This window comes from Anneissia japonica, unplaced genomic scaffold, assembly GCF_011630105.1.
Source record: "Anneissia japonica isolate Jap-2015-1 unplaced genomic scaffold, ASM1163010v1 scaffold7731_len1735946_cov199, whole genome shotgun sequence".
NCBI classification, from domain to species: Eukaryota; Metazoa; Echinodermata; class Crinoidea; order Comatulida; family Comatulidae; genus Anneissia; species Anneissia japonica.
In genome coordinates this window covers 491,480-505,651 of record NW_022758997.1, presented here as the reverse complement: position 1 = coordinate 505,651, position 14,172 = coordinate 491,480, and the positions used below count along the sequence as shown (strand labels likewise).

The window sequence follows — 14,172 nt, the reverse complement described above, 5'->3', positions numbered from 1 at the left end:
GTTTAATCACACAGCTGTTTAAAGAACAATATATGAGAAATCAGCCTTCAAAGTTTATGATTTCAGGCATTTCTCATGCAGAAACTATCTTTAAATCCTTAAAAAGTGTTGTTTTAACGTGAAAATGGGGAAAATAACAGCATAGAATTATGTATAGATATATAAAGGTTAGTTTAATGCAATAAAATAGATTTTTAAAAATTTGTCATTCCAGCATGTTTTGGCCATTTTCTCTGTAACAGGATTTTTGACAAGTGACTGGTTTGGCTTTTCTTTGCCACATTTAGTGGCCTTATTTGTATTTAAATTCCTCTTATTTTTATGATATGGATATGTTTTCTTTATTCACTTTCTTAAAAAGGACAAAGGACAAAATCACTGACTTACAAAACAACATGAATATACTCTCACCACAATCATGATGTTTATTTTTTTTGTATATCTCCACATAGGTTAAGTTAGGTTTAGCACCGGGTAATTGTTGTGGTTTCGCTGACTTCACTGAATTCAAGGAAGGCTTATCTCCACATAGTTTTGCACATACTAGCATTATTTGACATGTGTTACTCAACATGAATTTTGTGGTACAATCTGGAAAATACCCAACAATTTGGGTCAGCCATAAAGGGACAAAATTGTGAAATTTGTTTATTGTTAAAGAATAAGGACGTTATAACTTAGTTATTATTTATTTGTTTTTGTTTACTATATTTCAGTGCAAACAAATTAAATAGAATGACATACAAGAAGATTACATAAATAGGATATGGAAAATGTTGATTAAGAATAGATTAGGATGACCCAGTTAATTTTAAGTAAAGATATACTCTAAAAAAAAAAAAGTAAATACATTTTTGCATATTATAATGCATAGATGCCTAGCTACATACTGTATATTTTAAGAGAATTTTTCAATTGATAATAAATATAAATTTAAACATTTAAAATAAACATAAAAATTTTCAAGAATAAAAATATAAGCAACGTTATTTATTTAAGAATTGAACATTTCTGGAGCTATTATTTTTATTACTATGCATTTTTAAGGCTGAAAAGGCTGGATTTATTCATGACTTTCTCAGGCCAACTTCACAATTCCTATCCATATGTGGCAAAGAAAAGCCAAACCAGTCACTCGTCACAAATCCTGTTACAGAGAAAATGGCCAAAACATGCTGGAATGTCAAATTGTTAAAAATCTATTTTATTGCACTAAACTAACCTTTATATATCTATACATCATTCTATGCTGTTATTTTCCCCATTTTCAATGTTAAAACAACACTTTTTAAGGATTTAAAGATAGTTTCTGCATGAGAAATGCCTGAAATCATAAACTTTGAAGGCTGATTTCCATATATTGTTCTTTAAACAGCTGTGTGATTAAACGCTTGTAACTTCATAAGGAAATGTCCGATTTAAATGATTTTTTTACCATTTTATAGCTCTTATTTTACTCTTTAACCCTGTATTAATAACTCAAAATTGATTTTTGCGACCAGTGACTGGTTTGGCTTGTCTTTGCCACATATTCTTGCTTTATGCCATCAACATCCCCTTGACCCCTCCATAATCCCCCCTAAAAACATTATATTAAAATTATTAACCTTTGAAATATTACACTAGAGTTTTTATTGTAATTGAAAGTGGATAATAATATAGCACTAGATGGTTGACAAAACAATTAAACTCTTGATTCTCCTTGAAACTATGATTACCATTATAAAAATTAGTGGGAAAAAAAACCCTAACACTGGTGAAATGTTTGTCGCCACTTGACCTGAGAACAAAAGAAAGATGTAACTGTACTTAGTGGTCATGACTCGAGTATCCTCAGGCAAACTTGTGCTATTCATGATGCGTTTTTATCTGTGTGTGAGCTTTTGTCTCAATTTGGCATTGTATTCACATTTCTGAATAAATCGATATTGTACAACAACATCAGCAGAAATTGAAAGAGTAAAAAAACGTGGTTGTAGAATAATTCTCGGTCACAGTTATACATTCTGTACACTAAGAACATTTTCCAGGAAAAATTAATGTGATATGACCCTCCGTTATGGAGTTATGAATTTTTTAATAATCCCAGAATGCATAATTGGGTTAGGTAGGGTTGTGCAGGTCATTAGAACCTCTCATACTCCATGATGTATATTGGTTATGTTGGTATGCGGGTCATTTTTTGACATCCCTCCTGTGATACATTATTATAATATACAGTATTTTCATATAGAAGAATTTAACGGATTTGTTATTGTTAAAAGTAGGTAGTTAAATAGTTATTATTGATTTATTTTTGTTTACTCTATTTGGCAATTAAATAGAATGACATACCAAGGTGATTACATAAATAGGATATGGAAAATATTGATTGTGAATAGATTTAGGATAGTCCAATTAATTCTAAGCAAAGAATTAGTTCAAGTTGAGATCCCAGTGAAACAGTTATACTCTAATGAGGAATAAGTACATTTTTGCATATCATGATATGGTTGTGACATGCAGGTCATTTTTTTATGTCCCTACCAGTACCATTCTTATAATATACAGTATTTTTATATTGTTTTTATATTCGTCCATATTGAGCGGATATTGTCCCATTTGTCAAACTGTATGTTGCAATCAATAAAAGCATTTGAATTGAACACACTATAATAATATATAAATATACTGTATAAAAAATACTTTTTTAATAGTAGTTGTTTAAACTCAAACATTGATTGAATCTGATTGACATCTTTTTCCTGAAAATTTACTCTACATTTTTTGTTGGTAGGACAGGATAATCAGACGCTATTTTCATTTGAGCTCCTGTGAGTTCTGTTCCAGCGAGCTCTCAATTATGGGAGCTTAGAAGTGCTGTAGAACGAAGCGGTGAAAATGGTTCCTCGGTGTTTATTTTTCATTTTGGTTACTGTTAAGACATTTTATTGCATCATTCCATTTCTCAAGTTCATTTTGTGTAAAGCACTCTAAGAAGCATCATTTTGTACTAGGCGCTCTATAAGACCAACATTATTATTATTATTATTATTATTATTATTATTATTATTATTATTATTATTATTATTATATGCATAACATTAGATAATTAATCATCTAGTTATAATACAGATATCCACATTTTTTGTGTATATTTCTTTTGCCTACTGATGTACTCGTTTTAAAATTATTTAATAATAATTAATAATTAGGACTTCTGAAAGACAGGGATGATGTCTGTTGGAAATGAAAGAATGAGTGGAGCTTGTATCATATTTCTACAGTACTACAGTAATTATTGAAATTTTTTATAATTAATTTTTCTGGTATATTTTTATAAAAAGTTCTTTTTTGTTTGTTGAAATAGTGTTACTTAATGTCTTGTCTTATAGGTTGACATAATATTCATGAAATAGTTATCTCTATCGTTATTATTGCCAGCTAAAATATATATCTAATAATACCAGCATCTGTTTATCATTTTTCTTGAAATTTGCATTATTCATTAGTGATCTCAAATTTGTATTTTGTGTTTTTTTTATTTTATTAAAAACATCCAACAGAATTTGAAAAATGATAATTTAAATACACAAGTTTCTGACAACCCACACTATTACGATATTCTAAAACATAATAAATGTTAGTGATTTACTGTTACTTGTATCTTTCTTCTACTTTGGCAAACCTTGATTACCCATTGAAATAGCACAGCTGAATATGTTTCTAATTAAAATAATTTGTAATGAAATTTACATTAATCATTTGCATATTCAATCTTAAACCCACACAAATATGATATTCTGTTCTAAAATATTTTCATTTTGTAAAACCAATAATAATTTTAGTTTTAGCAGCCTTTTTTTGGCTGCTACTTAATCACGCATTGAAGTAACAAGGAAAACCGATTAATCCATGCCTCTCTTGTAGAAAAACCTAAAATATTTTTACAGGATCATGATGTAATATGTGATTTTTATTTGTGCATCATATGCAAATTGTTGTTTGATTTTATTCGACATCAGATATACATATAAAATTCAAAAAATTCGATAAAAATTGTTATATAATCATATACATTATGATATTTTTATGTAATATGTGAATGATAGATTATTTTAATATATTCCAGTTAATTATAAATTCTACCATGAGAAACAATATTAGTTGAATGTATACTGGCAATTGTATGAAGATTAAAAGGTTCTATGCTATAATTCGGTACTGGGTTACATTGGTACAGTATAATTACTCCATGGTTAAAGCAAGAAAAATCAATGACTATTGTTGTTATGTTTATGACATATTGATGCATGGCTGCTCTTAATCATAGCAACTGTAACATTAATACTGACAGCTCTGTGGATTACAATGCAAGATTATCCAATGGTGACAAACAGATTATGCAAAATATTACCATACAGTATATAAAACTAGATACAATGCTAAAATACATGTATGTTTGTTATACTGTTTTGTATTTTCATTTTAGTCAATTCATATTGTCATGTAGTTTGAAATATGAATTTTTTTTTTAAATTTATATATATAGTTATTAGTATAGCATTACTGCTGGAGGGTTTATGGTTTATCTATACTATTATATTTATAGAGTTTATCTCTATATTAATACCATTATTTACTTGTAATAAATATCTTTTTGAAGTCCTGTCTTATTTAAAATGCTTACAGTAAGATGAGGGTGTATCATATAGATCTCTGTTTATTTTGTAATGCCTTAAGAACTACCATTTTACAAATGTGCAAGAGTGTAAGGCCCAATAAAAAGAATTATTAGTTTATCACCCTTGCACACATGTATTCTATGGTACAGGGAAAAAAAATATTTTTGAAAAAAAAAAATTATAAAAAAAAATTTATTTGACAAAAAAATTCTTTTTTTAATTATTTTTTTTTTAATGAAATAGTTTGTAGATATTGTTTGTATTATCTCTCGATCATGTTTTACTTTGAATATCAATGCACTAGAAAACAACCCAAGGGTGATTTGGCTTTAGCAAAATAAGCTTCCCTCCCTCATCACTTTTCCAGCCTAGATAAAGTGCTATTAATATTTTTATAGGGCCTAAAATTCAGTTGTTTCTAATGAGATTTAAAATTCCCAACAGAGCCTCCAGTGGCCCTGTTGGTTAGGGCATGGCTAGGGTGTCTGCATAGCCAGTAGAAGGTTTTTTTTGTGTTATTAGTGAAAAAAATGATGATGATGATGATGATGATGAAACATGATGATGATAATAGTAATAATAGTTATTTCAGTAATGGGGCCTAATTTAATATAAGAGTCTGTGGCAGGGAGCAGGCTATCAACAGAGCCCTAGTATCAGGATCCAAGGGCTAAGCCTTCCAAAAAACAAAACCTGATTTTATGTTGTGGTAGACTAATGTTAGAAAAATAAGCCATTAGATATATATCTTATATGTGTCTATATTAATAGATCAAAGGCATTGCCCTAGCCTGGATCTAAAGATATTTTAAGAGTGGCTGGTCACCCTATCCACTCCCTGGAATTGCCAATGGTGTGCAATTCCACTGGTGTGCAATTCCACTAGTTTTTGGCATAATATGTGAGTACGGTAGTTTCTCAATGATGAACAGAAAGAAATTTGAAAAAATCAAAAAAGCAGCTTAAAAATGCATTGGCATGGAATTAGAACCCATAGTAAACATATACAATAAAATAATATTACAAAAAGTAGAATGAAAGATGACACCCATCCACTTCACCATTGTTTCAGTTTTAGTCACTCAGGTTTTAGATTATATGTTCCACGTATTCGACACAACAGATACAGAGACTCATTTGTAATTAACGCAATACGTATCTTCAACCAAAATGCCAAACAAAAATGAGAGATTTTAATTCGCTTGCAATGCGAATTTTACATTTTAAAATGTAATCTGATTATTAATTATTTTAAATTGTTAGAAAACTTTCCAAATTTTAGTCACTGTTGTCCTTCTGGTGTGTTTTAATGTTTTTACAATGTTTTTTTGATGTTTCATGTTCTTTGCCAGTGGAAAAAGAATTTCCATTTTACCTGTGTTTTAATGGACAAATAAAGTTTGATTTGATTTGCTTTGATTAATACTTCAGAGAGTTTTACAGGGTTATTGACATTATTCTTCTAATACAATGTCTGTTTATACTTTTAGGTTCTGTTAGCCCTTGCGCTACTTACAATGGAGGATGCAGTGACATTTGCTCTCCGGGAATTGGTGGCAGTTCAGCAGTGTGTTCGTGTCCGGATGGGAAAAGGCTAGTCTATAACAACAAAACATGCGTTGGTAAGTAATAGGCCAAAAATATTACTTTGTGTTGCCCAAGCTGGGTTTTTCTTTTTTATTTGCAATTATATAAGTATTTTTAAAATAAAAATTGATTGTTGTTGTAATGGGATTCAATTATAATAATAAAACTGGTATGGATGGTACAAAATTTCTGTATTGTTATTAATATTACTTGTATATTATTATGGCTCAAATGGTCACTTTTTAAGGTTTAAAATATAAATTTGACATTAATAATAATTTTAATAATAAATAAATAATAATAATGACGTGAAGGTGTACGTATCCATCTCAGAGAGCTGCTTGCAGTGCCACTTCCACCTGCGATGAGCAGCAGCCTTAACTGGATTTTCTTTTATATTGTTTTTTTTTTAATCCCTGCAATTACCATTTACCCACCAAAATGTTGACATTTTACCTACCAAAATGCATGCGGATAGTGATGGTGGCAATGAACCAGAAATTAGGCCCTTGACTGCTAAAGCCACTGTACTTAGACACAAGTTTTCTGTTTCCTTTTAATACACATAGTATCTATTTAGATTGACTTTTAGAACTCTACTTTACACATTCAAGCATAATGATATACCTATTTACATAGTAATTTTATTCATTCTTCTGTGAAATGTTTAATTTGTATTGTATTTATGTTGAATTTTTAGTTCCTATGCATGTAATGCAATAGGAACTATTCTAATCACTTTTCACTGTAGTGTAGTGTGTGTGCGTGTGTGTGTATGTGACATTTATGCAAGTGCGCATGCGTAAGAAAAAGTTTTCCAACATTTTGTTTATCCTCGTGATGCGAAGTTTGATGTGAAGTTTCTGCAGTGTTCAGTCAGGGCTCACGCTAACCGATCGGCAAGTCGGCATGGATGAAACTATTTTGGTTTTGCGGCAACAAAAAAAAATCAACTGCTGTAGGCATAGGCATTTTGAAGAAGGCCTAAAATAAAAAAAAGCTTGCTGAAATACATCGTCTTTTCATTTAGATCTCCATTTTTCGCTACCTCCATGCGACGTTTTTTTCTGTTGTATGAGTAGTCATATGAAGGTACTATATCCCCGACAGTTGGCTAAGCAGCACTGTACCCTTTGAATGCAAACTGAAGACAAGTGAAGATATGGCAGCCGACTGTCGGGTACATAACGACTATCTAGCTTAGGCTTTTCACAAAAACATGAGGCCTAGGCCTAGTTTAGTACAGTAGTTACTGTGATGCGAGGGTGGTAGATTGTTTAATCAATGATATCGTGTTATCGTCTAATACGTAAAATACATTTAAATAATGTGTGTAAAATTTAAGAATGTGGCAGTGACTGCAGCAAGGCTAGGCCTAGCCTAGAGCCTAAATCGTGTACGTTCTTGATCATCGTGATGAAAACTTTGGGTGACAGACGATTGGGCCCAACTGGCGTGGACGATCGGGCCCAAGCTATTTTCAAATAAATTGTAGTCTAGTAGGCCACTGCCAGCTCCCCCACTCCCGATATCATTCCAAGTTACTGTAAAATGAAAATACTGTATACTTAGATAGGCCTAGACCCTAGGCCTACAAATTTTTTTCAAAGAAATTTGCTAAAAATATTACTGTAATTTGCCTATCAAATTATATTACCAATGTGGTCTAAACTCACTATTTTGGGCCATAAAGACTCCCCCTGAATTTTTTCAACCACCACACAAATTTGACCCAACCATATTTTCTGATTATATCATTTATGATGACTTAATCAGAAAATATGGTTAGTCATGTATCATGCATAGGAACGTTGACGCCTGCAAGGCTCTAGTTAATTTTTCATAGATATTTTCATTGTTAATATATTTAATAAATCTGGGAAAATTATCATATGCCATGAACTTGTTCTAATTATTTATAGCAGTTTGAAATGTATACAATGCTTCATTTTTTGTTCGAATGAATGAATCATGGATCATCTCATTTTTGAAATATGAGATAGAATTTTAAATGAAAACAGGGACCATCTTGTGAAAATGATAGAAAATCAAGTCTAGTGAAAATTCTAATTACAGCGAATTCAAATCCCAGGTAAAAATTCTAGTTAGACGAGTTGGAAGTGGAACCAGTTGCAGGTTGTCTTTTTAGACGATTCAACTGATCTTCAACTGGCCCGAGTTACGACTATATTATTAGACATAGTAAAATGATAGGGGACAATCTAAAAATTTCCTGTAGCTTACTCTAAACCATTTCGCCCATATTTTTTTTTATGTTTATACCAAAACTGTCATATAACTAATTATATATTTTTTTCATTAACAATTTATTTCAATTCATTTAATATAAGATTTTAATTTTTTTTTTAAATATCTTACTTGTATTATTTTGATTTAAGTATAGAAACCAAAACAAATTTATGTTTACATTTATTTTATAAATAGAAGGGTATATATTTTATATAATTTTTATAATTACTTTTTCCATTGTTTTGTCAATTTACATTTACCCAAAACTGTGCATATAAATTACCAGTTTTTAATATTTTATTTGCTCATTATAATATGATTAACCCTTTGAGGTCGTGGTCCGTATCCCATACTGAGTAATTTACTGTTCCTGAATGCACGACCTGTATACGGTACGGACCTATTTCTCCTATTGTTTTAATGCTGCCCTCTGTTGCTGACTCTTTTAGGGGATTTCCCTAACATCATAGTAACTGGACAAGGCTTAGCGATTGTATAGAGCAAAAATCGGCAATTTTTTCTGTCAGTGATTGATGTACTTGGATAGACGAGGATAGCGGGATTGTTTGTATAATAATTAATTAATTAATTAATTAATAATATACATAATACGAATCTGAGGAAAGATTTTAACTAGAAACTTTAGCAGCACAACCAGTAATGCTAGGCCTAGTCTGCAAACATTCATTTCGGGTTTGGTGGTCATGTACATGGACCCCCCCCCCTCTCATATTTCAATATCCCTACCCCCATCTTCTCTATTATTATTATTATATTATTATTATATTATTATTTCATCAAGTGTACTAGTTTTAGTGAAATATATCCTAGGTCCAGTAGCTCACCCTAGTTAGAAATAAGCATATGTAGGCCTAGCTAGGCTTACTTGCCCTCTATCGGGGGAGGGGGTGTGTGATAGACGCTGTTCACCAAATTATGACCTCAATGACCTTTGTGACCTTGGGCATAAACAAATCATCATAAATATGAAAGCATAATTTTTATTCAACCAAACACGTTTCTGTAGAAAACAACATATTCTACATACTGTAATGCGTAACATTTATGAGCATAGGAATTTTTTTATTGTCGTTTACATGGGGTTTATGGGAAAAAAATACCCTTTTTGGGCCTCTAAATTGCAATTTTAGGGCAAATGACCTTGACCTAGGTCAAAAAGTCAAACAATTTTGCTATTTTTTGGAAGCCCAAAACATTTTACCCAACAATCAAACCAACATTTGTAGAAAGTTAGTCATAAAAATGTATTATGCGTTTTTCATAAACCTATTAAAACCCCTTAAAGAGGCCCCAGTTACCTAGAATAGACCACTTTAGTACCTTACGACTCCTTTCATTCCGTATGGTTGTGAGTCAGTCGGATGTACTGTACCATATTGTTTGTCTTTTTAAGCGTTAGTGAAGTGATGCCAACTTTTTAAGCGTTAGTAAAGTGATGCCAACAATAGAAGGTAATAAGGTATTTCAATGAAAACAAAGTTTGTGCATCTCATGATATTTAGTCATAGTCCGGGCCCAATGAAGCACTGCTTGCAGTTGTTGGTCTTAAAATTTTATTGGATCATTTCAGTGGTAAACACTTCCATAGAACTAACAAGAAATGCCACAACATCTTTAACCTTTCAATTAGTTGATATTTCCAAACTTATTGCTGCGAAGCAGCCAATTTATATTCTTGACAGCAATTTGACCTTTGAAAGGTCATTGTTTGTCAAAAAACGACTGCTAGATGTGTATAAGAGACAGGCACTGTACCCTTTGAATGCAAACTGAAGACAAGTGCAGATACTGTATAAAGGCAGCCGACCGTCGGGTACATAACAATTTTCTAGATTGGGTTTTTCCAATAAAGCACGAGACATTGTACCCTTTGAATGCAAATTGAAGAGATATAAAGGCAGCCGACTGTCGGGTACATAATGATTTTCTAGCTTGGGTTTTTCCACTAAAATGCGAGGCATACCTACACTGCGATGCAATGGTGGTAGTAAGCTTGCGATACCTCGCACAACTGGCTAACGTCTCTATCTATTGTCATGACGCCATGGCTCGCTGGCTCACACTTGTGATTATGTCTCGCACTTGTGATCAAATAACACGCTGGCTCGCACTTTGGCAACACTCTTTGGCAGTCAACTCGCCCCTAGAAAACCCGCCCTTGGAAACTTGCCCCGTAAAAAATGTTCACTTCCTAGACCATGCAGTCTTCAAAATAAAAATTGTAACCTTTGGTAATCAACTACATTTTCCACATACATAGACATTTTTGAAACTTTATTAAAAAAAACCTAAACCATAATTCACCACACTATAGACACTTTTTGACAAAAATGAAAAATTACGACTTTGTTATTTGTTATAGTTTTATTATTCATTATTTTCACTTGACTCACATAAATAATTTTGTTCGAAGAACATTTATATGCAGTTATACTTCGCAGCACTTCACTTGCAATTTGCAATTTCTAGTCTTACGTGTGTAATTTGTTAAGCCTGAGCCAGTTGAAAGCCTGTCAACAATGCAAGTTGGGGTATTTAATCATGACTGGCAAGATTAGACAGCATGTGGTTTGAACTCTTGACAAGTTCAACAACTAGAATGGAAAGCATTGAAACAAACTACCTTCCTACCATTATTAGTTCCTTTGTGACCTTAGGTCACAGAGAAACTATTGGGATGATACAGATGTGAAATGTGTGTATGAGATGTATCTCAACAATATGTCTGTAAACAAATAGGCTCTTAAACGGTGCCTCGCGGCGGGTATACATTGTGCCCAAGAGGTACTGGTGGCAGGGTGACCAGTAATGCAAATTAAAATTACGCCAAAGCTGATGGGAAATTATGCTAAATTATGTTAAATTTCGAATAAGCGCCCTCCCCCCCCCCTCCAAAGCTTAAATTTCAAATAAGCGTCCCTCTAAATGTTAAATTTCGAATAAGCGCTCCCCAAATGGTCAATTTCAAATAAGCGCCCCTGCATAAGCTAGAAATGTTCAATTTCGAATAAGCAAACCCCCCCCTAAGCAAACCCCCCCCCCCCTTTGGATAAGCCCTCAAATGTTCAATTTTGAATAAGATCCTTTTCAAAAATGCAATCTAAGCCATTTTTAATACTATTTTTTCTTCAGTGAGAATTTAATTAATTGTTGTTATATCCCAGATCTGTGTGCTTTGGTGGCATACTGTGTAGGCTATTTCCAGTGAAGAGTGATTTATTTACTATTGCAATTGTATATACACAAACATTTAAAAAATACTTCCAAAAAACTATGGTACCCCTCAAAAACCTTCCTGAAATAAAGGATGATATGGGAGGTAAGTAGACAGCAACGACAAAAGTGATAAACTTTAAAATTATGCCAGCACATATGCTAGATGCTAAATGGGTCTAAATTATGTCAAAAAACATATGCTATGTCTGGTCACTATTACTGGTGAACATGTAATTGTGTGGGAAATGTTTACGCGATAAAACATATACCTCCTACTACCAGTTTTGTGTCGTTTTTTAGGAAAAATTTTTATTTGCGCATGCGTCAGAAAAAGTTTGCTGACATTTTGTTCTCATCGCAATAACGCCTGTAGTATATTCAAACTAATTACAAATATTTTTAAATCACTATGTTTTCTCAATCGTATGTGCTATTCAAATATGAGTATGAATAATAGTCTACGAACTTAGGACAAAAACCCAAGTCGGCAGTTCTTTCTTTTGCGACGCTAGCCAACTTCTTATAGCTAGGCCTAGGCAGGGTGCGAGGTCCCATCATTAGAGAGAACGCAATGGGCCTTGCCTAGAGGCTGACCTATTTTTAATTTGTCAATAATAAAGTAAAAATATATATATATATATGTATATATATATATATATATATAGATACTTGTTTAGCATCACCGCCCGACCCTGATTTTTGGCCCGCTTCTGATTTTTCATATGCCAAACAAACATTTAATTTGACCTGCAAATGCCGAAAAAAATCATTTAAAAAAAAAATTATTCAATCATAAAGTGTGCCACCAACATTATATTGCTATAGGCATCTGCAACAGTCGGCGAAAATGCTGTTTTGGTACTTCAAATCGGTAGCAAAGGTCTACAGAAGTTAATAAGAGATAGGAATGGACGGGAGTCTTTCCGTATGAAAGTGCATATTAAGCAAAATGTTTTGTTATCTGACGTTTTGACGTGCTCAGCGGCAGTTGGTGTAGGCTTAGGCCTAGGCAGGATCGTTTAGGCCTCCCTGAACAAATTCGACCGTGATGTAGGCCTATGGGACACTATATGTATTTACTGTATGCTCTCAGTCAATTCGATTCATTGAATGATTACTAAATATCTTATTCTGATAATTATATGATAAATATGTGTATTGACTTAAATGTTATATGAAGACTGTGGGAAGGGAAGAATATTCTACACTAGGACCTAATTACTATGTGGTTTAAAATAAATTGAAATTTTTTTCCTTAAAAAAAAAAAATTCCCCCCCCCCCAACCAAAAAAAAGAATTGAATAGGCCTACTGTACCATGACTGTACATAGTCTAGGCCTACTTTACACTATTGTTTTGCCGTTAAGTAACAGGTCTCACAATCTACAATCATTGACAAATATACATTAGGCTTAAACCAAGTTTATTTTGTAGTGTATTTTGCTTTAGCGTATGGTGCTCAACTTTTTGTAATTCATTTAAAGACTTCTTGTCATCTTTTAGTTAAAACAAGTTTTATTAGGATGCGTGCAGAAAGAATATTGATATGCGGAAAAGTAAAATTAACCCCCATCCCCCTGATTTTTTTTTGGAGCTGTGACGCTAAACGATGCAATGCATCATTTCGAGATCTAGTTTCTTGCATACTTGCTCATTAGGTGTTGCTTTACTCTGTTTCAAAAGGGAAAAGTCCAATTAGTTTCAAATTTGGCAAAATGCAATGAATGAATTTGGTGACTATTAATTATCACAGTTCCCAAATTTGTGTTTAGTTTTTGAGTACAAAGGAACGTACACCCCAGCAGGGTTCTGGTTGTTATTAATATTATTATTATTATCTTTTAATTTATTTATTTGTATTCATTTATTTAAATATATTTTAATATTTTTAATATTCTGCTGGCTGAGTTGGATGAGTTATAGATAAATTCCATCATCGTCGATTTTTATGCTTCAGTTTTAGACTGGTTAGCTAGGTATTTGATCATTCTCAATGATTTCATGAGACGTATCGGAAACTGCATATGCTCAACAACATCACTTACTCAGTGCGCATGCTCACTGTCCATGTTCACAGTGTTTCCATATATATTTCGGAGATACTCTTTGACATGCGCATTGCTTAGTTCGGAATTCTCATTCTATCGTAGTAAAAGCTTTCACATACAGTTTCTTAATGGTGACTGTTTCCTCTCGTTGGTAGCAGCGCGAAAAGAGACTATAAAGATAATATATTACAAGATACTATATTTATGTAATTAATAATTATAATAGCCCAGTAGTAGAATATACCATCTATCTTGAAAACTATTCCAAGAAATAGATAAAAATTTTACCCTGTTTTTTGGATACACAAACATTGACAATTGATAATCTGCTGCTCTCTTAAGTATCATGCTATGCTGTTAACTCTTCAAGAGACAAATGTTATTTT

General features: G+C 32.3%; 1 protein-coding gene across 1 annotated transcript in view; it reads left to right on the top strand.

Moving 5' to 3' along the window:
• Positions 1-14,172, top strand: part of LOC117125478 (low-density lipoprotein receptor-related protein 2-like) — a 136,419-nt gene that overhangs the window by 83,137 nt on the left and 39,110 nt on the right. Inside the window, exon 50 of the mRNA XM_033271972.1 lies at positions 6,155-6,286. Coding sequence (XP_033127863.1) covers positions 6,155-6,286 — 132 coding nt within the window. The remainder of the gene's footprint in view (positions 1-6,154; positions 6,287-14,172) is intronic.